The 24,741-nt window shown below is 37.2% G+C and overlaps 1 protein-coding gene across 4 annotated transcripts in view; it reads left to right on the top strand.

Moving 5' to 3' along the window:
* Positions 1-24,741, top strand: part of LOC145985010 (death-associated protein kinase 1-like) — a 189,528-nt gene that overhangs the window by 146,429 nt on the left and 18,358 nt on the right. For 3 of the 4 annotated variants that reach the window (XM_083118499.1, XM_083118501.1, XM_083118498.1), the window contains 6 exons: positions 1,214-1,421; positions 4,859-5,118; positions 7,881-7,973; positions 20,941-21,129; positions 22,550-22,762; positions 23,891-24,067. In XM_083118499.1, the coding sequence (XP_082974625.1) occupies positions 1,214-1,421; positions 4,859-5,118; positions 7,881-7,973; positions 20,941-21,129; positions 22,550-22,762; positions 23,891-24,067 (1,140 nt within the window). The remainder of the gene's footprint in view (positions 1-1,213; positions 1,422-4,858; positions 5,119-7,880; positions 7,974-20,940; positions 21,130-22,549; positions 22,763-23,890; positions 24,068-24,741) is intronic. The other variant, XM_083118500.1, reaches the window with a different exon arrangement.

Raw genomic sequence — 24,741 nt, 5'->3', positions numbered from 1 at the left:
GAATATCAGTTTAAAATTGCAGATAATTATAATTTTATCTGACATTTCTATGCACAGCCTGTAACTTAAACTCTACAAAGAAAGCACAATTTATTAAGTAGAAATTATATTGTTGTTAGGGCATTTTTCTTACGCAGTGCATCCATTTCCTTGCGAGGCCGAGAGATCGGGTGAAGTGTGGCAGGCGGCGCTAGCCGATTTGCCGACATTTTTGACCAGTAACGTCCTGCTTATTTTTATGGACATATCTTTAGCATGCAGATATGTATATTAATATTGCAAAACTAGTACTAACCTGTGTTATAAGAGTTGTTCAAAGTGATGTCCACCTACATTCACACATTCCTGGCATCGTTTGATGAAATTTAGATTCACATGCAAAAGTTCTTCTTCCAAGATTTGCCCCTATATTGTCTTTTAGTTCGTCGATAGTATGAGGGTTATTTCGGTAGACTCTATTTTTTAAGGTTCCCCAAAAATAATAATCACACATGGTAATATCTGGCATTGTAACGTGTTGTGTTGTTCTAACGTGAACTATGTGGCTGGCATTTCAATCGCCTCACTTACAACACACACTGCAATTACACAAAGAAGTAGCATGGCAAGTAACCAAAAACCACACTCTTTCACACAGTATGAAATTAACACGCTCTTGGTTCAAGGTCTGTTCCTCACTCCATTCGCAGCTCTGTCCAGGGCACGTGTAGTTGCGAAGGAAAGAACAACTCAAGCTCGAAGCTTTCAGATTGCAAACAATGCTCACGAAAATCATTGACTTTTAACGTTTTAGTCTGCAACGTAATCTTGATACAGTGTTGCACATTCGAAACCTCCAAACGATTCCGAGCAAAGCAAAATGCTTTCGAGGGTAAACTTAAGCAGAATGTTACTGGTCGAAAATGACGGCATCTCCGCTAGTGCTGCCCGCCACCCTTCTCCCGATCGCTCAGTCTCGCAAGGAAATGGACGTATGGTATATTAGGGCATATTTATGGAAAATTTAATTAGCTTTTTTATTTTGCATATTTTGTTTATTTTGAGGTCGCAAAAGTCCTAGTCCTACTAGCAAACCTTCTTATTGGTAGTGTCGATTGACATCATGTGCATGTATGCACATTTAATTCAGTATCTACATGAGAGTTACCTCTGAAATCTTCTCTTCCAGTTCTTGTTGGAACTTTTGACAATTTTCTCATGTTCTTCATTGCAGGTTACCTTGTCCGGTGTGGGCGACATAAGCATATGGGAGTTTTCCGGGCAAGAGAGCTACTTCATCACATATGACCATTTCATCGGGAATACCAGCTGCATTCATGTTGTGGTGTTTAGCCTCGACGATCCTCCGAGCACCCAGCTGCAGCAGTGTTGCTTCTGGTTGTCCTTTCTCCAGGCACGAATCCCTCCAGCCGAACCCTTAGGTTTGTTTTCATTCCATTCATTTCCGTATTTACTATGGTCTTTCCTTCCACTCTACAATTTTTACATTGTGAAAAAAGTACACCTCTTACAGGTAGCAGTTATAAAATGTAAAAGCATTAAAATATGGGTGTGGAACAAGAATATTCTTAGATGTAACATTGTAGTCTCACAAACACATGCATACACATATGATTTTTTTTAAAAAAAACATTAAAATATGAGAGAACAGTGAAATACAGTGGAACTCCAATTTTATGTTCCCGGATTTTACATTTTCCCACATTATCCATTCAATCTTCATGGTCCCAACATAGAAAATGTTAGTAAATTTTCCTCGATTTTGCATTTTCCCGTATTTTAATTTCTTGCAGCTTTCCCCTGAAAAACGTAAAATCGAGGTTCCACTGCAACTAATATTATGAACATCCACTTAAACACCCACATCTGCATATACACAATATACAATTTTAAAATGAAATACAAGTGGAGATAAAATATAATAAACAATATTTAGCGCACATAGGGCTGTGCGATATTTTGATATATCGAGTCGATATTTTTTAAAATATCAAAGCATCAATATCGTAAAAATATCAACGTCGATATACTCTATGTGATCAAAAATATCCGGACACTCACTGGAATTAGGACGTGAAGTTCGAAGCATCCTCCATCGGATGCACTGGCAATCAATACTGTGTTGGACCACCCTTGGCCTTGATGACAGCCTCCACTCTCGCAGGCATACTGGCAATCAGGTGGCGAAAGGTATCTTGGGGAATGGCGGCCCATTCTTCGCAGAGTGCCGAGATGAGAAGAGCAGTGGATGTTGTTCGGCGAGGTCTGGCATGAAGTCGGCGTTCCAAAACATCCCAGAGATGTTCAATGTGATTCAAATCGGGGCTTTGCGCAGGCCAGGCCATAAGTGGGACGTTGTTATCTTGAAACCACTGTCCCACATGGCCTGCAGTGTGGACGGGTGCATTGTCGTGTTGAAAAATGCAATCATCATCCGCGAACTGTTCTTCGATGGTAGGCAGCATGAACGTTTGTAAAATGTCAACGTAATGATGTGCCGTGACAGTACCATGCAAAGCAACGAGGGGACCAAGCCCCTTTCAGGAAAAACATGCCTACACTGTCACCCCACCTTCACCGCATTTCACTGTCGGCACAACACAGGATGTTAAATGTCGTTCATGAGGCATTCGCCACATCCACACACGACCATCGGATCGCCAAATGGTATAACGTGATTCGTCACTCCACATCACGAATTTCCACTGTTCTAACGACCAGTTGCACCTCTCCTTCCACCATGCGAGGCGGCGCTTCGCGTTTCGTTGGGTGATGTGGGGCTTATGGGCAGCCGCTCGTCCATGGTAACCGAGTCGTCGTACCTCACGTCGCACAGTCATCCTGCTAGGATTACATCCTGCCCTGGTTTGGAATTTCTGTGTGATGGTGGCGATCGCTGATTGCTGGTTCTCTCGTACTACCCTATTCAACACTCGGCGATCTCTGTGTGTCAACATGGGCGCTCGGTTGAACGTTTTGCAGTTGTACACGTCCCATTACATTTCCACTTTACTATCCCATCGGCGACAGTGGATTTCAGGATGTTTAGGATTGTGAATATCTCGCTCACTGACTTGTTACTCCTGTGACACCCAATCACTAGACCACGTTCGAAGTCTGTAAATTCCTTCGACCGACCCATTCTGCTGTCTCGTGCACTATGCTGCCTGTAGTGGTCCCTTGCTTGCCTCACCTCGCCGTAGATGGCACCACAGTGTGTCCTACTATGCGCAACACAAATTTTGCCTGGTGTCCGGATATTTTTGATCACATAGAGTATAGTATTTAAAATATTGATGTCTATATCTATATTCAATATCGATATTATCGATGTATGGTGGTGTTGCATTCCGTATGTACACGTTAAGTCAAGCATAAGGATGTTAAGATAACAAGTAATGCGCTCATCACGTGGGGACAGAACTTGGGAGGTGAATGATGAGATATTGCCTCTGATTAACATGGAAAGCAAATACGTACAACAACAAATAAAAATAACAAGGTTCCTACTTTATATAAGTTACTGGTTATCCTTGTGTGCCCTAGTATAAGGATGGTATCGATATGATACGAGACAATACTTGGCAAAGAACTGGTCTCAAGTTGTAAATGATTGTCTCGTTTTTGGTCTTGCCTCGATATACAGCACATACACAGCACAAAATATTTTGTAATAACATTTTTCTGTTTGATGCATAGTTTCAATGCTACGAGCAGAGACAGCTCCAGAAGAGGGAAGGGACAAAACTTCAAATTGAAAAATAGAAATGTGTGTGTATTGTCGCGATCGTCAATATTTGTATTTTCGGTAGCGTCGATATCAATATTATCGGTATCATCGATATTTTCGATATTCAATTGATATCGAAGATCGATATGGAAAAATTGATATTACACATCCCTAAGCGCACCTACGCTCCACACACAAAATGGACAATAAATAAACAATAGTATGACTTGTTCTTTAGAATAGGTTTCATCTTCAGTGACAGGTTGGTTCTCCCTAGCAGTGGAAGCTTCCAGTAGAAAACAAAGATTGTTATGGAATTGTGAGATGTTAATGTTAAATACACACTAATATTAAGCACTGTATTTTATATTAAACGCCAGTGTTAAAAACAACATATTATGTGGTGATACTTTTTTATTACCCACCATTTTCACATAATTTAATATGTAATAGACAAAATGTTAAAGAAAGTAAGAACACACACAAGGATAAAATCTAGATGAGGAATCAGAATCTCCCACATTGATGGATCCTTTTTTAAATTCTTGAATGTAGCTGTAAATGTAAACATTTGGGACAAACTAAATGTTCTGTGAAAGAAATAATTTCACATTTTAGAAGTTTTAAGATATGAATGTTAATATTTTGCAGGATATGTAATAGAAACACAAAATACTTCTTTGTCTGAAAAAGTGAAATTGATTGCAAATGCTAACAATAAATTAGGAAGAAATGTAAAAAAGCAAACATGAAAATTATAAAAACAAAAAATAATTACAATGAATTTGGAAACTTTATTTTATGTCGGTACCAGCAGTCAAGAAAATATACAAGCAATACTGTCACATCTGATGATAAAAAATGATTGACAACTGTGAGATTGTGTGTGTTGTCAACAACATACAATTGGTCATCTTGGAGCTGATTCAACATGAGAAATTTCTGAAACATTATTGATTATTTTATAACGGGTACGTATTCAAACATTGAACAAATAAAAGATTTGATACATTTTCCTACTTTGCTGGTCAGTGTGTAGAATTATGAGAGTATTTTTTGTTCTAATTTCTGTAGAGACATTGATCAATTGTTAAGGTAGTAGTAGTACATTGAATCTATTAATTGTAGGTTATTGTGGAAGGTCTAGCAAACCTGCAAGGGTCATAGTTGTAGCAACCCATCCAGATAGCGCAAGATGTCCAAAAAACCAAGCTGGTGAGTATGTAAGCAGTGAAGTTGGCCACCTACATGAGCAGTTGCAGAAGAGGTTTGGTACGATATTTGATCTAAATCATCAGATAATTATAGTTGATGCTCATGTTCCATCGTCACTTGGGATGAAGGGTCTGAAGACATACTTTGCTGATGCAAAGCAGAAAGTTGTGCAGGTAAGAAGGAATGAAACTTTCAGTTTTTGAATTAGTATTTGGATATTTCTTTCTGCTGTCATTGATTTTAATCATGTGAAATATTGTAGCATTATGTTATTTAAGGGCTAAATAATTTATTGATATTTCAGGGTTCCCACTGACCTGTAAAACCTAGAAAAGTCTGAGAATTTCGAAAATACACCTAGAAACCTGGAAAAGTCAGATCTTTATTTATTTATTTACTTGGATTTGGGAATGAAATTAAATTGCATTTTTTCCTTCAGGCAGCTTCTTGATGGGAAACATTATATGTTTTTGTAGTTTATTTTTGTTCATTTATTTTCAACAACTTTGAATGAACTTTATTCTTTTGTTACTAGAATGTTGAAGCACCAAAGTATGGTTAAAATTGCAAGGAAAACCTGGAGTTTGTTTTGTGAAAATGAGTGGGACCCCAATGTTTTTAGCTTGACAGGCACTAAAATTTCATCCACATTAGAAAGAATGCACACACACACAGTTAATAATATCTTCCAACATGTTGCTATTTTTTCATTGGCTTCATCAGAGAGGATGTTGTAATCATGACTGGTGAGGTAAGATTTGTGATCACCTTACTTTTCTTAGACTTATTCAATTGTGATTTCATCTGGTTATGGCCCAGAATTCATTGGTTGTGATCATGAGATGTTCCTTAATCATATTTCATCAGGTGTAATTATAACACATCTCTTTAGAATCAGACTTCCATCTTTCTCTAAAGCTCTCCAGAAACCTTCCTTAAGATCCCTTCACATAGAGCCACCAAGTGGCACAACTCAGTGGCAACATTTGTGGACCATCTGTGACACACTTTATGAGTATATTGTTCTATAGTAATACTTCACACATCCACAAATTTGTACGTTTATGGAACGACTCATACTCCACACATGGTCAACAAACATTTAACATAAATACACCACTCAGCAGAGCTCCTTCTCAGCATGAACTGATGTACTACTATATAATTTAGGGTATGCTGTGAGATGTGTCACATAATACACTCAGTGACCCATAGTGAAAGAACCCTTAGATCAAATATCTAATTAACAGCCCTTTCTGTTGCCACACTCCATTGATAATGATCCCGACGTTTTCCTTAGACATTTTGATATCCCATCCACCTTCTTTAAAGTCAGACCTCATTTTCTGAAATCCCAGCCACTTTCTTTAGTCTGGCCTCATCTTCTGAAATCACAGCCAGTTCCTTTAGAGTCAGTCCTCATCTTCTGAAATCCTACCCACTTTCTTTAGTCTGGCCTCATCTTCTGAAATCACAGCCAGTTCCTTTAGAGTCAGTCCTCATCTTCTGAAATCCTACCCACTTTCTTTAGAGTCTGGTCTCATCTTCTGAAATCACAGCCACTTCCTTTAGAGTCAGTCCTCATCTTCTGAAATCCTACCCACTTTCTTTAGAGTCTGGTCTCATCTTCTGAAATTACAGCCACTTCCTTTAGAGTCAGTCCTCATCTTCTGAAATCCTACCCACTTTCTTTAAAGTCAGTCCTCATCTTCTGAAATCCTACCCACTTTCTTTAGTCTGGCCTCATCTTCTGAAATCACAGCCAGTTCATTTAGAGTCAGTCCTCATCTTCTGAAATCACAGCCACTTTGTTTAGAGTCAGTCCTCATCTTCTGAAATCACAGCCAGTTCCTTTAGTCAGTCCTCATCTTCTGAAATCCTACCCACTTTCTTTAGAGTCTGGCTTCATCATCTGAAATCCCACTCACTTCCTTTAGAGTCTGGCCTCATCTTCTGAAATCCCAGCCATTTCCTTTAGAGTCGGACTTAATGACTATGATTCCAACACATTCCTTAAGTCACACTTCATTGGTTGTGATTAACAACCTCTTTTCGCAGAGCCAGGCTTCTTCTGTTGTGCTGCTGAAAACACTCTTCCATAGAGTCATACTTGATGAGTTGGGATCACACTACCTTCCATTGATGAAGAATTCATCTGCAGATATCACAAAACCTTCCTTTAGAGTCTACAGGCAGGAATGTGGAACATCTCCTCGTGTAAGGTCATATAATTCAATAGCATTCCAATCCATATAGAAATTTTACTTTCACATATAAATATTGGAATAACATTTTTATTTATGACAATAGGCATGTCATCTGTATATTTATGATCTTTCTTTTACATAAGGAAGAAAAAACTTCCACAGTAAACCAATTCACAAAAAGCACCTACAAGAAAGTTTTTGGAGACTTCTAGAGATTTTAATGAGTTAAATTAAGAAGGTATTTATTGAAAATTTACGGAAGTGTTCCCTTCTTTTTATACTGACAATTTTCATCACATTTTAATTTCAAAAACTCTAGAAGACTTGTAGATTCGTTGTAAATCACCTTTGCACATACCACACACTTATTTTGATTTCCAGTTTACCTTCTACCTTTAAATGTGCTATTATCTGTGGATATTAATTATAGTTAATCTGAAGATAACCTGTCATAAGATATAATAATTTTGTTACAAATTTGGAAAAATATTAACATTTCAAAATATAAATTGCATGCTTTTACACACCTTTGTTAATATTAACAGCACAAACTATTAAATGTTTCCTTTTTGCTCATTATTAATGTTCTGAAACACTTGATAAATGTGTATACTACCAACACTGCTTATTATTATAAAAGGCCCATTGCAATGGGTTTTGTGTGTGTGTGTTTGTGTGCTGTAGACATATATGTAACACCATTTTTAAACGGCTGGTGTTGAATGCAGGGCAGTGATACAAAACGATGCTCTACAACTTCTGCTACACATCCTGGTCAAAAGGACTATAATCTTCTAACAGACGGTGATGGGAACTCACAGTTAAGTACAGGGTACCGCTGTAAATATCTGTTGCTTTATCTTTGTAGAATCTTTCACCTATTTTCAATCCTCGTGGAAAAGCATCCAATGATTTTTTGCTTTCCATCACTGTACACAATCAGCTTCAATATACTCTTCACTTTACACTTTTTTCACCACCTTCACTTGCTTTTCCAATGCTTTCATCTAAACAGTACGTCCTATAAATATACATCTATTTAGCTCTATGTATGTCTGTTGTAGATGTTGAAGTGTGTTGTAAAAAGGGCCTGTGTAATAAAAGCATAAATAATAAGATTGCAATATTAGATGTATGGTGTAACATTAGTGATTACGGTGTGTTTATATAGTTGGATATTTGTTGAAAATGTTGTAATATAGTTGTGTATCATAAACTGTAGACATGGAGTTCTAAACAATTATGCTTCCTTTGTAGATATTGTTGATTATCATCATCCTTTGCCTGCGTACCGTACCATACCCAGTTTTCTCTATTCAATTATTCCTCCTTTTCCATCAACTTTTTTACATTCTTTTCCGGCCCCCATGACAGAGTGCTATGACACCAGGGGTCCTTGGTTCGAATCCCGGCCTGGGCATGGATGTTTGTGTGTGGCCATTCATCAATTTCATCATATCATCACTCATACCCATCTTTGCAAATTAGCCAAAAGTGGCACAAAAGGCGAAGTAAAATATAGCAAATCAATGAATCAATCAATTTTTTCATTCTTCCAGTCTTCATATTGAATTCCTATTGAGTAAGCACACATCAGACAATGTGTTCCCCGTGCATATAGCACTGTGCCATGAAGGCACATTTAGGGATGTGGGGGTAGGGTCCCACACATTCTTGATCTCAGCCATTTTCGAGGTGACGAACAGCACCATACTCTGGCCACATTTATCCCCCCAGGGTTGCCCCCAAGTACCCATTGATTTGAGGCTAGGTGAGACCCAGAGCTACTTTATGCAGGGACAAAGCTGGAAAAATTTCCATTAGATCATCCACCCTGGGAATTGAACCCAGATCTCCAATGTGGCAGTCAGTTGCCCTGCCACCTAGATCACTGAGCCTCCTCCAATTTGGAGTAGCAGAACTTTTTTTTAGTTTATTATCTGAACCATCCTTTGTAATTTTTTGTATAACCACAGCTATCATGAAATTATTCTAATGATGATGTATTGTGTTAAAATTGAAGCAGAAAGTGAAGGTTTGATCATAACTCGAGTCAGAGTCTGCCGTACCATGCCAGTGCTCTACCAACCAAGCTAGCCCTGGTTTTGGCTGATTTTTCACTTCTGCTGTTCTACCTGCATGGATACTGCTACAGGATCTGCTACCTTTGAGACACTGATGTTGTTGACGTGCCTAGCTTCTTCCAGCTGGTAGCTGCATACAGATCCCATTCCGGTAGGATAAAATTTGGAAGTAAAAAATCAAGCTAAACCAGGGCTCGTAGCTAAGTTGGTAGGTTCAAGTTCTGATCAAGCCTGCATTTTTTGCTTAAGTTTCTTCGTAGTACATCTCCTATATGTGTGCCAAAACACGTGGTAATGTACTTGCTGTGATTGTACACTTGACACGTATGGATAGCATCAAAACATTCTCTGTGAAGAACAAGTACAGTCACTGTAGTACACCATCATTTTAATAATTTCCTGTCGAAAATTAACCACAAACACTCACTGCCTTCTCTTATTCCATGTTTTTTTTCTTCTTAAACTCCATGTTCCATCTTTTATATCTAGCTCCTAATATCTTACAATGTCGTAAATGCTTATATCACCTCATAAGGAATAATACAGATATCATTTTCAGTAGTTATATTGTTACAATCATCCTTTTAGTGTGTTCCCTGCTATTCTGTATAGTGAACCTTAATTATTGTAAACTCTCTCACGATGTTATGTCTTGTTCTTAAATGTTATGCCTTTCTCACTATTATAAGTACACACATTAGCATAGTTATGTACTAGCTTTAGCCAAAAAATTACCCGTGTAAGTAATGAATAAGCATTGCACTATTGTAAATATGCATTATGTAAGCATGCTGGACAGCAGCACATTATAGTATAGTGTAGTTTGTATTTTTAAAGCTGAGAATTGACATTTTATGTAAGTTTTATGATTAGTTGTATTTTCGTTCTGTGTGACCTGTAAGGAAAGGCAACAAATTTTGTGAAATGAGAATATTATTAATGAGTTACGATTTATCCCCCACAAAGTTTTCATAAATATTCCATTCATGCTGTCATTATTACAGTGTATGTGCATTAGATTTACAATTCGTCCATGTTATTAATGCAGCAATTGGTAAACAGTGGTTATAACATCATGTGCATAGTTGCAGCATACTCCCATCATAGGCTACTAATCAGTTGTCTGCTTTCGAGATACAGACCAGAGTAAGGGGTTCTGTATTAGTTGCAGGCAGATTCATGTACAGATGCCTCTCTGCACAACTCTGATTGCAAAAATATTACATGTCTGGTACCACATGAACAAAGAACATGTCTTTCATGAAAACAAAGAAAGGTCTTAGCTTATGCACATCTTTCTGTTGCCTTTATAAACTAAACAAACTTGGTGGTACAACAGCTTCTTAAGGACCAAAGGCAGCAGGGCAGTTGTTCTTTTGATTTCAGCACTAAAGATAGTTATCAAATCTAAATTTCCAGATCTGAATTATCAGGATTAGTTTTCTGAACGTTGGATCCTAGATCTGATATCCAAACCCCAAATTCTGGACCAGATATCAGAATCTGATTAGGATGTTAGGTTCTGAATCCCGAATTTTCAAATATTGGAACCACCCGTTCTTAGTGCATCAAGACCCATCACCACTGTTATTTATATTTATAAACCATTTTACTTGTGTACATCCGGTAGAGTGAACACAGTAACTCAGTTGGTAGAGCATCTGGCTACTATGCGGAAGACCAAGGTTCGAATCCCAGGGCAGGTGATCTGGACCAAAAATTTTTCCAGTCATTTTCCTTCTTGTGCACGGCTCTGAGGCCCAACCAGCCTTGTATCTGGGTACCTGGGGGCAACCTTGGTGTGTAAAGGTGGAAAAGTGTGATGCTGATCACATCATCCCAACTATGGCAGAGATCAAGCTCTACCTGCACATAACCCCATGTGCCTTCATGGCATGTGTGCACATGCACGTTGCCTTACATTACATCCAGTAGGAGGAAGGCAGTGAATATGTCTGATTCAGCCTTCCTGTACCAGCTCAAACCTGGAACATAGGAAGCCTTCATACAACTTTAATTTTTCTGTGAAGATCGCCATGAAAAGGCTATTTGTCCCTAAAATGAATTTGGTGAGAATGATTTTCTCCCAAAATTTTTCCCATCTTTCAAAAACTATAATATCATCTGCAGAAGAAATTCAAGGCTGTGATAAACAAATCTTAATTCCCAGGCAGGAAAAAACATGCGCTTGGAACAGTTTAATTAATAATAAAAATTTAATGTGCTATATTGTGTATATTGACAACAGTACATTGTATTAAATGACAACATTTTGGTTTATTGTAGGAAGTCGACATTAGAAAGTCGTCATCTTGGTCTTTAGAACCAAAATTACATCACCGTACCATCTGTTGCGTAAGGGAATAAAGTTACATGTTTTCTGTTCCAATGTGTTTTTTCAAAGTAATACCTGTTAAAATCCCATGGGATCCTATAATATCCATGAAGCTACTAGCTAACTGTTGCCCACATAGCATGTGGTTGAATTTTTTTTAAAAAAAATTGAGATAGACATGTAAAACGAACTCTGTTGAGTGCTTACCTGTGTTGCCCTAATTTCTCAGTAAAGGAATTTAATTTCGCAAACCATATTGTGCTAATATCTAATACACCGATATACTGAAATGTTCAGTAAATTTGTACAGTCTAATAATATTGATCTACAGGTTTATATATTTCTGAATTAATTTGTTGCAGAATCAAAATGTTTTGTAAATGAAAAGTGCGGGACAGAGGATTTTTCTTATAATTCTACTGTTGCTCTAAATACCAAACCAAATTTATTATTTGTCAATTCTCATATTCCTAACACTGCTTTTGTTGATAGTAACAGGATGTGTCACACTAACTAGATCGAACTAAGCCTGCTTTTGTCAATTCTGATATTACTAACATTACTACTTTTTTCACAATATATTTGGTCTAGGAATTAATTCGTGTGCTTGGACAAGAGATGGCGTAACGAGCGTATCGTCCCACAGTTCCATGTAGCCACACCACACATGCGTTGGAAAACTCCTGTCAGCGCGCATGGTTCGTAGTATAGGGCAGTTGATTGACGCGTCAACAACAGCATTGTGTAGTCAACTGAACATAGCGCAGTTCGTGCCAGATAAAGTGTTTTTGCGGGGTGTTCTGCTTCATTACTTTAACATGCAGAAAAGTGCTACCGAAAGTCATCGTATTTTGGTGGAAGTGTATGGTGACCATGCGCTAGCTGAGCGGAGGTGTCAGAAGTGGTGATTTCGGCCTGGAAGACCAAGAGCGACCTGGACAGCCAAAAAAATTTGAAGACGAAGAATTGAGAGCATTGCTCGATCAGGATTCGTGTCAAATGCAGGAAGAACTTGCAGAAGCATTAGGCGTTGATCAAACAACAGTTTCCAAATGCCTCAAAGCCATGGGAATGATTCGAAAGATGTCACATTGGGTTCCACATGAATTGAAAGACAGAGACGTTGAAAGACGAAAAACCATTTGCGAATTGCTGCTTCAAAGACAGAAAAGAAAGGGGTTTTTGCATCGCATTGTTACTGGCGATGAGAAGTGGATCCATTACGAGAACCCAAAATGTAAAAAGGCCTGGGTGAAGCCAGGGAACCAGGTCCATCACAACCGAAACGAGATATTCACTGTGCAAAGGTTATGCTGTGCATATGGTGGGATATGAAAGGTGTGGTGTACTATGAGCTGCTGCAACCGTTTGAAACTATTAATGGAGAATGTTATCGACGACAATTAATGCGTTTGAAGCAAGCTCTGGCCAGGAAACGACCAGAATGGGAGAACAGACATGATAAACTTATTTTTCAACATGATAACGCTCGCCCACATGTCGCAAAACCGGTCAAAACCTATTTAGAAAATGTCGGATGGGAAGTTTTACCCCACCCGCCGTATTCACCAGACGTTGCTCCTTCGGACTACTACTTGTTCGATTGCATGAATAACAATTTGATTGGACAGCGGTTCACTTCTTCAGAAGATATCGAAAAATGGGTCTCTGACTGGATCGCTTCAAAGGATGAGGACTTCTTTCGCCACGGAATCCGTAACTTGCCTGACAGATGGGCGAAAGTGGTGGCTCGCGATGGACAATATTTTTCTTAACTCTTTCGCTGCGGAATTCTCTGGCACACAATATCCCTTGGCTGCGTAATTAAATTTGAAAAAATATTTTTTTTTTATAAACAAATAATTTTCACAATTACATTGCATTATATATGAGAGAAAACTTACAAAATTCATTCCTTGCACTGGAAAACCATACTGTAGTCCCTGGTGATATGATATTTTGAAAAATTTTGAAATTTTGAAAAAAAATAATTTTAGAAAGAATAATTTTAAAAAATTACATTGCAAAATATGTTATAGAGAAATTACAAAAGTCATTCCTTGCACTGGCAAACCATTCTGTAGTCCCTGATGGTATGGTATTTCTCAAAACACGGGATGACTCAGAGTGGTGGAGCGGTGTGGAAATTCGTAAGTAGTATCAAGATACTGGGTGGCGAAAAGTTCAGTTTGTTTTGCTGTGTGTTCAAATACTGAGCGGGGGAAATATTTGATAAAACAAGAAAATGGTGTGCTAAATACTGTACTGTCATCAAGTAACTTTGCACTTGCCTGTGTCGAACTTCCTGCACCTAGATCAATGCTGCTTTGCACTCTGCTCCATGATGTTACGGACGGCGGTAAAAATTCCTCATCAGACACTACACAATCACTGTCACCACTTGAAGTCTCATAAAAACTGTCGCTATTATCGTCACAACTTAATTCACTTTCTGATTCAACAGTTGAGTAACATCATTATCAGACAAGTGTTGACGACTTGACGAAGCCATGTTGTTTACATTCGAACATGCATTTGAAACTGACATGTCAGAGCACTCAACGCTCGTATTCTAAACGGAGGCGTAATTAGCGGATATAAACAAAACTACAAGTTCAAATAGTTCCAAATAGTATCAACAGATGTCTGAAGGCTACTAAAAGTGACGAACTGCGGAAATGCGACACCTGCAGCGAGTGGAAGTATTAACTCGCAATAATGCAACTTCCGCGGAGCAAGGCACCTGGCGTGCTGTGCATAAATGCGACGAGCGCAGCGAAAGAGTTAAGGTATTTATGTATTTTGTGTTTGAACTACAGCTTCAATGTGTGCGTAACAACTGCACAAATTAATTCCTAGACCTAAATACTAAAAACTTGTTTATCCAAAAATCAAGTTGTTGTTTTTTTTTAAATCAATTTTTGATAAATTCAAAAATGCATATTTTGATTTTGTCACTATAATCAATATTTAATAGTGATTCCAAGTGATGTAACACTGTACACTTAATATATGCTACTTTATTGTGTCATATTTGCTGTAATTTTTTGATGTACACGTTTAATACAATATATTCTGGTTTATCTAATATTTTGTTTATTAAAATGGATGTGAACCCATCACATTCAGACAAACAAGTTTTTAGTGTAGTAACAAAATATTTACATAACCACTTAACGTAAGTTACTCATGTTTTTTTTGCATATACAGAATTTGTTTTAAAAGGTGAGAGATTTTAAGAATAACTTTTATTATAAGGATTAATGCTTTGTGTGTGAGTAGAGGCTACCCAAACCTAACAGAGGCTAACCTGCTGAATCTGACAATGAAATATGCTCCAACCAGAAATCGAACCCAGGACCACTTGACTACTGAGCATTAAAAATGAACAAATAGCATTGCTATTACGTTTTATGCATAATACTGGGTGTTCCGCTGAGGACTATAAAAAATAAATTATTATATTTTCTTCACCTACAATTATTTATTTCCAAAACTTCTTACATGCATACATAAACTCAGAAAGTTTGTTACGTGCGTAGTACCCTTCAACATACATATCATTTGTTTGAGTTGGTGTTTTAAGTCCACTTTATGCACAGTAATGCTAATCGGGACTGGACCTACAGTTTAAAGTGGGATCCGAACCACTTGTGCCTTCACCAGGTATCGAACCCGGGACCCCTTGATTTCAAGGCAATGGCGCTACCACTGCACCATAGGGGAGGCCCCACACATCATTCGTGGCATGGCAAATGTCTAAATGGTATTCCATCTCAGTGCATGTTCTCTAGCATTTGTGGCATCGTGTTGTTGTTTGCAGCACAAAACCTTTCGCATAAGTCTGGCAGATGTCGAACATTTGTAATGTACACCTGATCCTTAAAACTAGGGATGTGACGAAGCTGAAAATTTACCGATGTCGATGTACTCACCGATAATTTTTGGAACCGATACCGATACCGATGCCGATATTTAACCGATTCCGATACATAAGATTATTACACAGAAATGGGATGTTATTTTCAGCATGACAAAAATAAATTTGCTATGTACATTTCTATTGCATATTATATGTATATATATTATACATATATATTCTCAAGAGATGCGAATGTACATTTGCATCTACAAATGGTGGTTATGTGAACCTTTAAGAACATGGATTCTCAAGAGATTAAACATTAGTACACAAGCAGTTCTTTGAAATGCAAAATGATTTCCTGTTCTTAATGTTGGCAATTTACTGCTGCCAGATTCAACTTCAGAAACACGAGTTTTGGAAGCACTTCAGGAAGTAACCTACTTCTTCTCTTATCGCAAATCTGTTCAGCAACACTGAACACTCAATCACTGAATACTGATGCAGCAGGTATGTCCAAGTATTTTCTCAGCACTTGCTTCAGGTTTGAATACTCATTTTTGAATTTCCAATATAACATCAGATCCTGGTTCAGCAAAATAATGTTTCATTTCCGATTTTGAGTTAGGTTGATCCTCTGAATGAGAGTTTGCAATACTTTTATTACAAAAACTCTAAAAATAATGATGAATCATAACCTCATTGTCAATAAATCTTACAAAACTAAAATATGAAACTTTGTTAGAAGGTAAAACTCTAGTATAATCTGTACCAGTTTAAATATCTGATTTTTTGCCGATGCCAATGCCGATATGTCAATTTCTGCCGATTTTCATACATCTGTAATCGGCTTCGGCACATCCCTACTTAAAACCCAACAAGAATAATCTAGCACAGTTAGGTCAGGTGACCATGGTGGCCATATCATGAACAGAGATCCTCTTCCAATCCATTGCAATGAAGTCATTATCGAAGAAACTTCTGACTTCTCTGGCAAAATGGCATGGGACTCCATCTTGCTGGAAAAGTTTTCCTTTCTGGAAGTTGAGGCACAGCATATTCCTGTAACAAGCTCATGTACAGATTTCAATTCTGCAAGGGTCAAATCACAAAATACCTTCTGTTGTGACATCCACGTGGTTACTGACACCGCCTCGGCTGTTTGAACGGCTATATCTCCTGTGCATACGCAACCTGCCACGGCACATTACCTTTAAAACTTTCTCAGTTACTCTTCATAATGATACCAACTTGCCATCATTCGAACTAGTTGTTTCAATTTGCAAATTTTTCTTTCATTATAGTAGTCTTAAGCAGAACACCCTGTATATTCTGAAAGCTTTCTAGGTGACCTTTGAAATAAGACTGAAATTCGGCTTTGCCAGTGGCATAGTGGTATGTCAGCTTGTAATCGAGTGATAACAAGTTTGATTCCTTGTGGTTTGAATCCCACTTTAAACACTTTGACACATGTCCAGTCTCAATTAGCTTATCTGAGCATAAATTGGACTTAAAACCATTTTTTAAAGACGTTATAAGTTATTTAGAATATGTACATGAGTACTAAAAAGGTTTCAGTGAAACTTACTTGTAAATGTTTGATTAATTTCGGTGGCCTTTGCCACAATCCACTTGGGGAACTTGATGCTTCACTTTTGGGTTGACTTCCGGTTTCTGTTGTTTCCTCGCTTACCGCTAGGGGCGCTGGTGTAACCAGTTTGTCTGTTGCGTGTGATTGGTTTGAGTTGTTGCAAAAGCGGGAGCCAAACATCATTTTCCTGACCACTGTCAATATTGAGCTCGTGCGGAAAGTGCATAATTGCATATGTCCCTTTGATCTTTGTGTCAATCATTGTGTGCGCAGATGCCTAACTGAAACATTTTTGATCCTGTGTTCATTAAACTAGGGTTGCTTTGCTAGTCTGGTAGTAGGTTGGGATTTTTTCGCAACGGATAAGTGCTGTTGTGTACGTTCGTTGACTAGCAAAGCACCTCAAGTTTAACAAACACAGGATCAAAAATGTTTCAGTTAGGCATACTGCGTGCACAATGATTGACACAAAGATCAAAGGGACATATGCAATTATGCACTTTCCGCACGAGCTGAATATATCGACAGTGGTCAGGCAAATCATGTTTGGCTCCCGCTTTTGCAATAACTCAAACCAATCACACGCAGCAGACAAACTGGCCAGTGCCCTGGCAGTAAGCGAGGAAGCAACAGGAACTGGAAGTCAACCCAACGGTGAAGCATCGAGTTTCCCAAGTGGATGGTGGCAAAGGCCACCGAAATTAATCGAACATTTACAAGTAAGTTTTGAGGAAATCTTTTTAGTACTCGTGTACCTATTCTAATTATCTACCGTGTTTTTTATTCCCTTCAACATGAATTATAAGTTAGTTGTACTTGCACAGATGTGTACCCTCTTGAACAAAATATTTGCAGGGGATATAGGTATTCTGGGTTTAGGGTTTAAAAATAACTAGTGGATATGCGTAAGAAGAAAATGATTGGAACAAAAATGTACTTCTGATAAATTTGGCACACATTCATGTATTCATTGAAGCTTATTGTATTGAAAAATGTTATTTTAGAAGAAGCTGGTAATTTTGTCAAGTTTGTTGAATGATAGCCATGTAAGATAAGATGAAATAGCTTACACCATCGTAAGTTGTGAATGATGCAAAAAAAATCATTGTGCACTACTTTAACTGCACTTGTGCATGCACAAGAAAAAATGCACTTAACCCTGGTAATGGCCAATTTTGCTTCCACAACATGGAGTTTTACATTATTTCAGGAATTTTTTGAGTGATTTGAAAGTGAGATTTGTGCATGGCACTTTTTACTAATGCCCTGGTTGGTTTTATGAATTTGAAGTGATAATTTTGTTATTATTGTGTGCAAGTTAGAAATTATTTCTTGTTAGCAAATGTCAGATGTTTCAAGTGTGGTAACACTGGAGCTTATGATTATCCTTTTAGTACATTATGTCTTACAAATTTACTAATGCGTTATGCAGTATTTAAATATTTGTACTTGATTTTCCATAACTATGAAGAAGTAAGGAATAAAATTAACAGATATAAAAATGGTGTCAAAGATAAAATTAAAAGCAAACTTAATTCATGTAATGCATGTGCGAAAATATAAAAATTGAGAATAAAATCTGAAGAAAAATATTAGAACCAAAAAAGGACAAATGGACAAACAGATGAGTGGAGAAGATCACATATTAATTAAATGCACAATTTGTATTGTATCTTCGTGATTAGCCAAAAGTGGCAGAAAGGTGAAGTAAAGTAAATCAATCATTAATTCATTCATTATGTATAGGGTTGCCAGACGTCCCGTATATAAGAGATTGCCCCCGTTTTTAAAGAAATGTCCCTGTATCCCGGAAAATGTTCTCGGGACACCCATTTCTCCAATATTTAGCTAAAGAAATAACGAATTCAAATTTTATTCTATGTTAAATAAAACCATTGTTTATACATTTTAAAATGAAGAATAAAACTCCAATGTAAGGAAAATAGACAAGATAATGTTCACAAAGAATCATTTTGTTTTCATGATGTAGAGGTTGTGTTAAAAATAGATTCCTTCATGTATGTAAAATATACATAGAGCTAGTTACACTGTAATATTGGAACACAATAGTGTTCTCGGGTTAACAATGCTTTAAACAGCAATTGATTTTGTAATGTTTAAAAATGTTATAAAAAATAACTTTAACTATATCCATGTCTATATAATCTGTATGGCCCATTTTCTTATTTTAGAAATCTTGCAACCCTAATTATGTTTAATACGTATTCATCTGCTAATGTTACAATAATTAAATCAAGAAGAAAGATTTCAGTGGACAGGTCACCTATCTCTCGCATGGAAGATGAAAGAAATGTTTGCAGGTGTTCCATTAAATTAATATAATTACCATTTGCAAGCCAAAAAATTTCTTTCTCACTGTGCTCACAATACAATCTTAAAAACTGTTATTGTGTGCAATTTCTTCGTGATGGTCTGATGTGCAATGTTTTGATAAATGACGAATAATGTTTTGAAAACCTGAAATGGTCCAAATCAGGAAGTACATATTTGTTGTTTTGATGAAGTATTTTGTTTTTGTATTTGCATTTTTCATTATTTTACTTTGCTGGATAATTGCAACGATGGAGATAGGTGAAGATTAGATGATGTAGGTTTCAATTGTGTGAAACATGGTGTTTTCAGAAAACTAATTATTTCATTTTTAATAAAGCCATGCGGAGAAAGGAAAACTTCCTTAAAGTAATAAAAACAGATAAGCCCAAAAATAACTAAGTTTTTTTTAAAATTAAATCATGTTAGAAGCAAGACTGTTCTGTGAGATAATCTGAATGTTAAAACTAATTAAGAAGCCCTGATGTAGCAGCTCTTTAAGGGCTATGGCCTGTCAAGCAGCTTACCATTGAGTATTGTATGGTTAGTGTGTCATATCCCACTATGCATGAGTCCTCTACTAATTATCTGACAATTGTCAAATCCACTTTGACCACAACAGAATTGATTCAAAACTCGATTTTATTATTGCCAAATATTTTGTGATTTACAGAAGTTTTTATTTGTATTTTGTTATTTTGCATCATTTTTTTCTGCCATTTATGGATAATCATTACTATGAGAATGGGTGATGATTAGATTAAATTGGTGAAGTGACACTCGCAATGAACACCCATGTCTATGCTGAGGCACCAAAGTCTTGATGTGCATTTTGCATAGCTTGCGGGATACCCATATTCCAAAAAGATATTGGCTGTGTGGAATTGAAATTAAATCAATATTTTCTGATATCCATTGATATCAACTCAACTCTAATAATGACGTTATAAAACTAATTGTACGTGAATTATTTTTCCCTGTAGAGTGCATCTTCCTGCCCTTCGGATAGTCTATATACACTTAAGATAGTTTCTGTTTACAAGTCACAGGGATGGGTAAAATCATTGGATTGCAAGTAGGACTGAGCCGATATCAACGTGAACTGATGCCAATGCTTTTCCCGATTCTCACCACTACCCATGCTTGAATTTTGTAACAATTAGAAGTTGTTCAAATTTTGATAATATTATGTACATATTTAATAGCAATTGTAAACATAAATTTACGAGAGTTTTACTTAAAGCATTCAAAGAATATTAAAATTGCTGTCATTCAATCACACAACCTGTTTCTTAATATCGCACTTGTGCAAAATAAATTAAAATTTTGAATTTTGCATAATTTTCAGGATAATTCAACTACACAACACTGATTCATATTTAATGGGATCAGCTCAGCCATAATTACAAGTACAAGTATTACGTTCGAATGTTTTACAGTTTTGACGTAAACGTGTGAAATGAACTAAAGAATCTTGGTGTGGAGTAGCATGTATGTTTATATATTTCTCCGTACAGTACAGATGTGTATTAATTTCTGGAATGTATGCTATAAAAGTTGTTAATGGATTGTATTTTCCATACAGGGTCTTCCAAAGTTGACCGGTTTTCTGGAAGCTGTGGTGAACTGGTTGCCTAATTGGAGGAAAACTTCACCCATCTTTCCCGTTGTGGCATGGTTCCAGTTTGTGGAGTTGCTGCATGCTCATGTAAATCCACTTGCTGGTGAGGAACACATGAGAGAGTTGGTGCAGCAGTTACAGTTGATGGGAGAGGTATGTGTGAGAACTATCCTGTTTGTGTTGCTCACTAAATCCTTCATCTCACACAGCTTCATCCTTTTTTTCCCCCCTTGCCTTTTGGGGTGTAAGAGGTTACCTCATGGCTGTATTTAAAGGGAAGGTCAGAGTTTAACCCTCCCTCCCTGAAAATTCTATAATGCAAGTTCAGAAAACAAACATCGGCCACTCATTTTCAAATACTTATTCAAAGCTTTACATAAATAAAGAAAGGGCAATGCTGAGAGAACTGTTTCTTGGAACGATCAAGCCTAAAAGTTTCAAATATTTGGAATCATATCCCACCTGCGACCTCTGCACTTTCACTTCTACCCATCCTCTTTTTAGTGTTGTTCCTGGTTGACTGGAAATTCCCATATCATTGTCCAAAATTTTCCTTTCAGACCTATTTCCGGCATTGGTTTTAATACACCTTGACCAGAGTTCACACCTGCGACCCTTGGCTTTGTAGCACATTACACTCACCCCCTCTTTCCAGCAGTCAGTGTAGTACGTATATATATTTAACTTATACTTGGCCCCATAAAGCGCATGCTTGTATAGTGACTGTATGTAGTACCTTTAAGTGTGGGGTCAATTACCATTGGAACTCCCTCCCCAATACACACACAAGTTGTTGTTTTTTTCTGGAATATCTGTGAGTGACACTATTGGAAGTCAATCAAGGGTTAAATAATTAACCTCTGTTCTACATAGTACACCCTGGAATCTGCATTCTGGCAGGCTAATGAGGCTCTGGTGTCTGGTGTCAATCCCCTGCATGGTTCTGTTGCCCTGTGTCTTGTTCGTATGCAGAGTTCACTAACCTGGAAAAGCCAGGGAGTTTTGCCAAAATGTTCAAAAACCTAGTCAGTAGAAATTCCTGGAATGGGTGATCTTTTCCCTGCAAAAAGCAATTCTGGGGTTCACCCAACCCCTAATAAATTTGGGGGCATAAAGTTTGCCAGAATATGTTACTGATTGCATCACCTCCAAAACATTAATGACCGTACATCACCTCCAAAATAAATAATAGCCAAGATCGTGAATGTGTGGTGTCAATTCCATCATACTTTGCACAAGTATTCCTTTGTAGAAAACAGAACACTTATCTCTTGTGTGTTGATAAGAAGAGTTGCAGAAATCTGTAAACAGCTGGTTGAAAATTGTTTGTTACACTGAACAAGTTCTTGCATCACATTAATTGATGCTTGTAAACAATTTTCAAACATTTTATTATTATTATTATTATTATTATTATTATTATTATTATTATTATTATTGAATGTTTGGCCCACCCTAGATGAATAAAATCTTGGCTACTCAGAATTGATATTACACTATGTAGCATATACTAATTAAATTGTGTGTATAATCACTACTTTATATGATTTGTTATTTTGTGTTGTTTTTGCAGGTTTTATACTTGAAAGCTTCAATGCAAGATTTGGTGGTGTTGTGCCCTAAATGGCTATGCAACCACATCATTGGTCAATTACTTTCTATCGATTTTATGAACAAAGCACGTGTGATTGGCTGCTACTCCGTGGATGACTTTCAGGTAGCATTCTCAGAGTGTGATGCACTGGACATGCTCCAGGTGTTAGAATCGTTACAACTCTGCACTCAGGTATGTGCACTTGCATTGATGTTTAAAATATTTTTTTTTGAAAAAAAATCTTGATGTAATTTTTGTTTCACTAAAGCAATCAGCTGTTTCTTGATGCTCAAGGTGCATGTCAGTTTTTTAATATGTTGACAACATGTGGCATGAAATACCACTTTTTTTAACAATGGTATTTTAATCTACTTACATATGTTTACACATTTCAGTGTTTTTCTACATATTTTCCATGTTTTTACTACACTGAAATGCAGATCTTGGCCAGGGTGCAAAATCCTGGGGGCTGGGGCAGTTCCTCTCCCCACCAATATCTTGTCCTAAAAAAATCCCACCACCAAAAATTTCCAGGTAAAGGGGGATTTTTTTATAGTAACAAAGTTAAGCAATTACCTTTGACTTTAAATATACTAAGGATAATATAAAAAAAACACACACACAGAACGTAGGATAATGGCTGGGTTTTTTAGTGTTGCATGCATCTATGCATGAATAAAGATCTTCCTGCCCCCACCAGTTTTCAATGATTTCACATCCTGGTCTTGCAGATAACCAAATCTGTGTGAGTAGCATGCATCATTTGGCCAATAAATACAAAGGATGTGAACCAGGATAATTTTATGTGCATGAAGGCAAGTGGATGTTTATGAACATCAATGAATGGTTATTACATACCTAGGTATATTCCTACATTTCAAGAGCTCTCATCCTTTCCATGCAACTGCTCACATGCTGGAACCAAAGTAGAGATGACAGGAGCAAATTAGGGTTTGTAATGCATCAGTGCTGCCATCTGTTGATGAGTTGTAATGTTAGTTGCATTACTTTTCATTCCTTCCTTGTATGATATCAGGCATCACTGGTTTTGCCATGAACATGAGTGTGAAATGAATAGTTAGAAATTAATTTTTAAAAGGGTGTACCTGTAAGCAAATATTGATTTTACATTCATTCAAAAAATAACAAATTATGTATTTGTGTGTGATGAGTTTGAGATATTTTTTTACGGAAATAGATTAGTTAAACCACAAGATAATTTTACTCGTACACTAATACCATTATCAATGATTGATTAGTCTGATCTGTAATTTATAATGGTTGAACTTTTCACAGTTATGCAATCTCTATTCCTTACAGTGTGATAATGATGGTGACTTGGAGTATGAATTTCCTTGTTACAACCTGGTTGAAACTCTGGACGGTTTATGGGAGAAGGCTGATCCTAGATTTTGTGACGGCGTGTATGGAGGAGTCAGATTACGGTCACCACCAAACACTTCTCATCTCCTCAACTGTATCTTCCCACGAATTCAGGTAGGCATCCCTGTTCATAATGTTAGTTATTTATTATTACATTATTCTAACTTTTACGTCTGGAATTTTATTGTTTGTTTATTGTTCTCACCAAATCCCACGTATTCTTAAATACTGAAACAACTTAAAGTCATGCAATCAGATATGTTATGTAGAAGATCAGGTTGTGTGACTTCAGTTCCACCATACTTTTCATAAATAAGCAGGCAGGCCATGTGGCACGAATGGGAGAGGAAAGAAGAGCTTACAGGATTCTTCCTGATGGTAAGAGACCTGTAGGAAGGCCAAGACTAAGATGGAGGGATAAAGTTGAGATGAACCTAAAGGAAATCGGTAAGGATGGAAAAGATTGGATCGATCTTGCCCAGGATAGGGACAGATGGAAGGCTTGTTTTGATAGAGCCATAAACCTTTGGGTTTAAGAAGGCTACAGAGTTAGTTAGTTCGTTAACTATATCGTATCGGGATGTAAGGGGTGACCTTCTGGTAAGGCACCCAAAAGTCAACATCACTTCCACATAGTACATCCCAGTAAGTGCTTCTTTCAGGCAAACGAGGCTCTAGCATCTGGACCTAAGGCCAGTATAATTCTCTGTAGGACTGTGTTTGTTCTTGTGTGTGCTGAGTACTGCTTTACCCTCAGCTTTTAATATAGATAAGGATATTTTAGTTCT

Source organism: Lepisma saccharinum, chromosome 3 (assembly GCF_977018435.1).
Source record: "Lepisma saccharinum chromosome 3, izLepSacc3.1, whole genome shotgun sequence".
NCBI lineage: Eukaryota > Metazoa > Arthropoda > Insecta > Zygentoma > Lepismatidae > Lepisma > Lepisma saccharinum.
The sequence above is the reverse complement of the archived record's forward strand: the minus strand, read 5'-3'. Positions and strand labels throughout refer to the sequence as shown.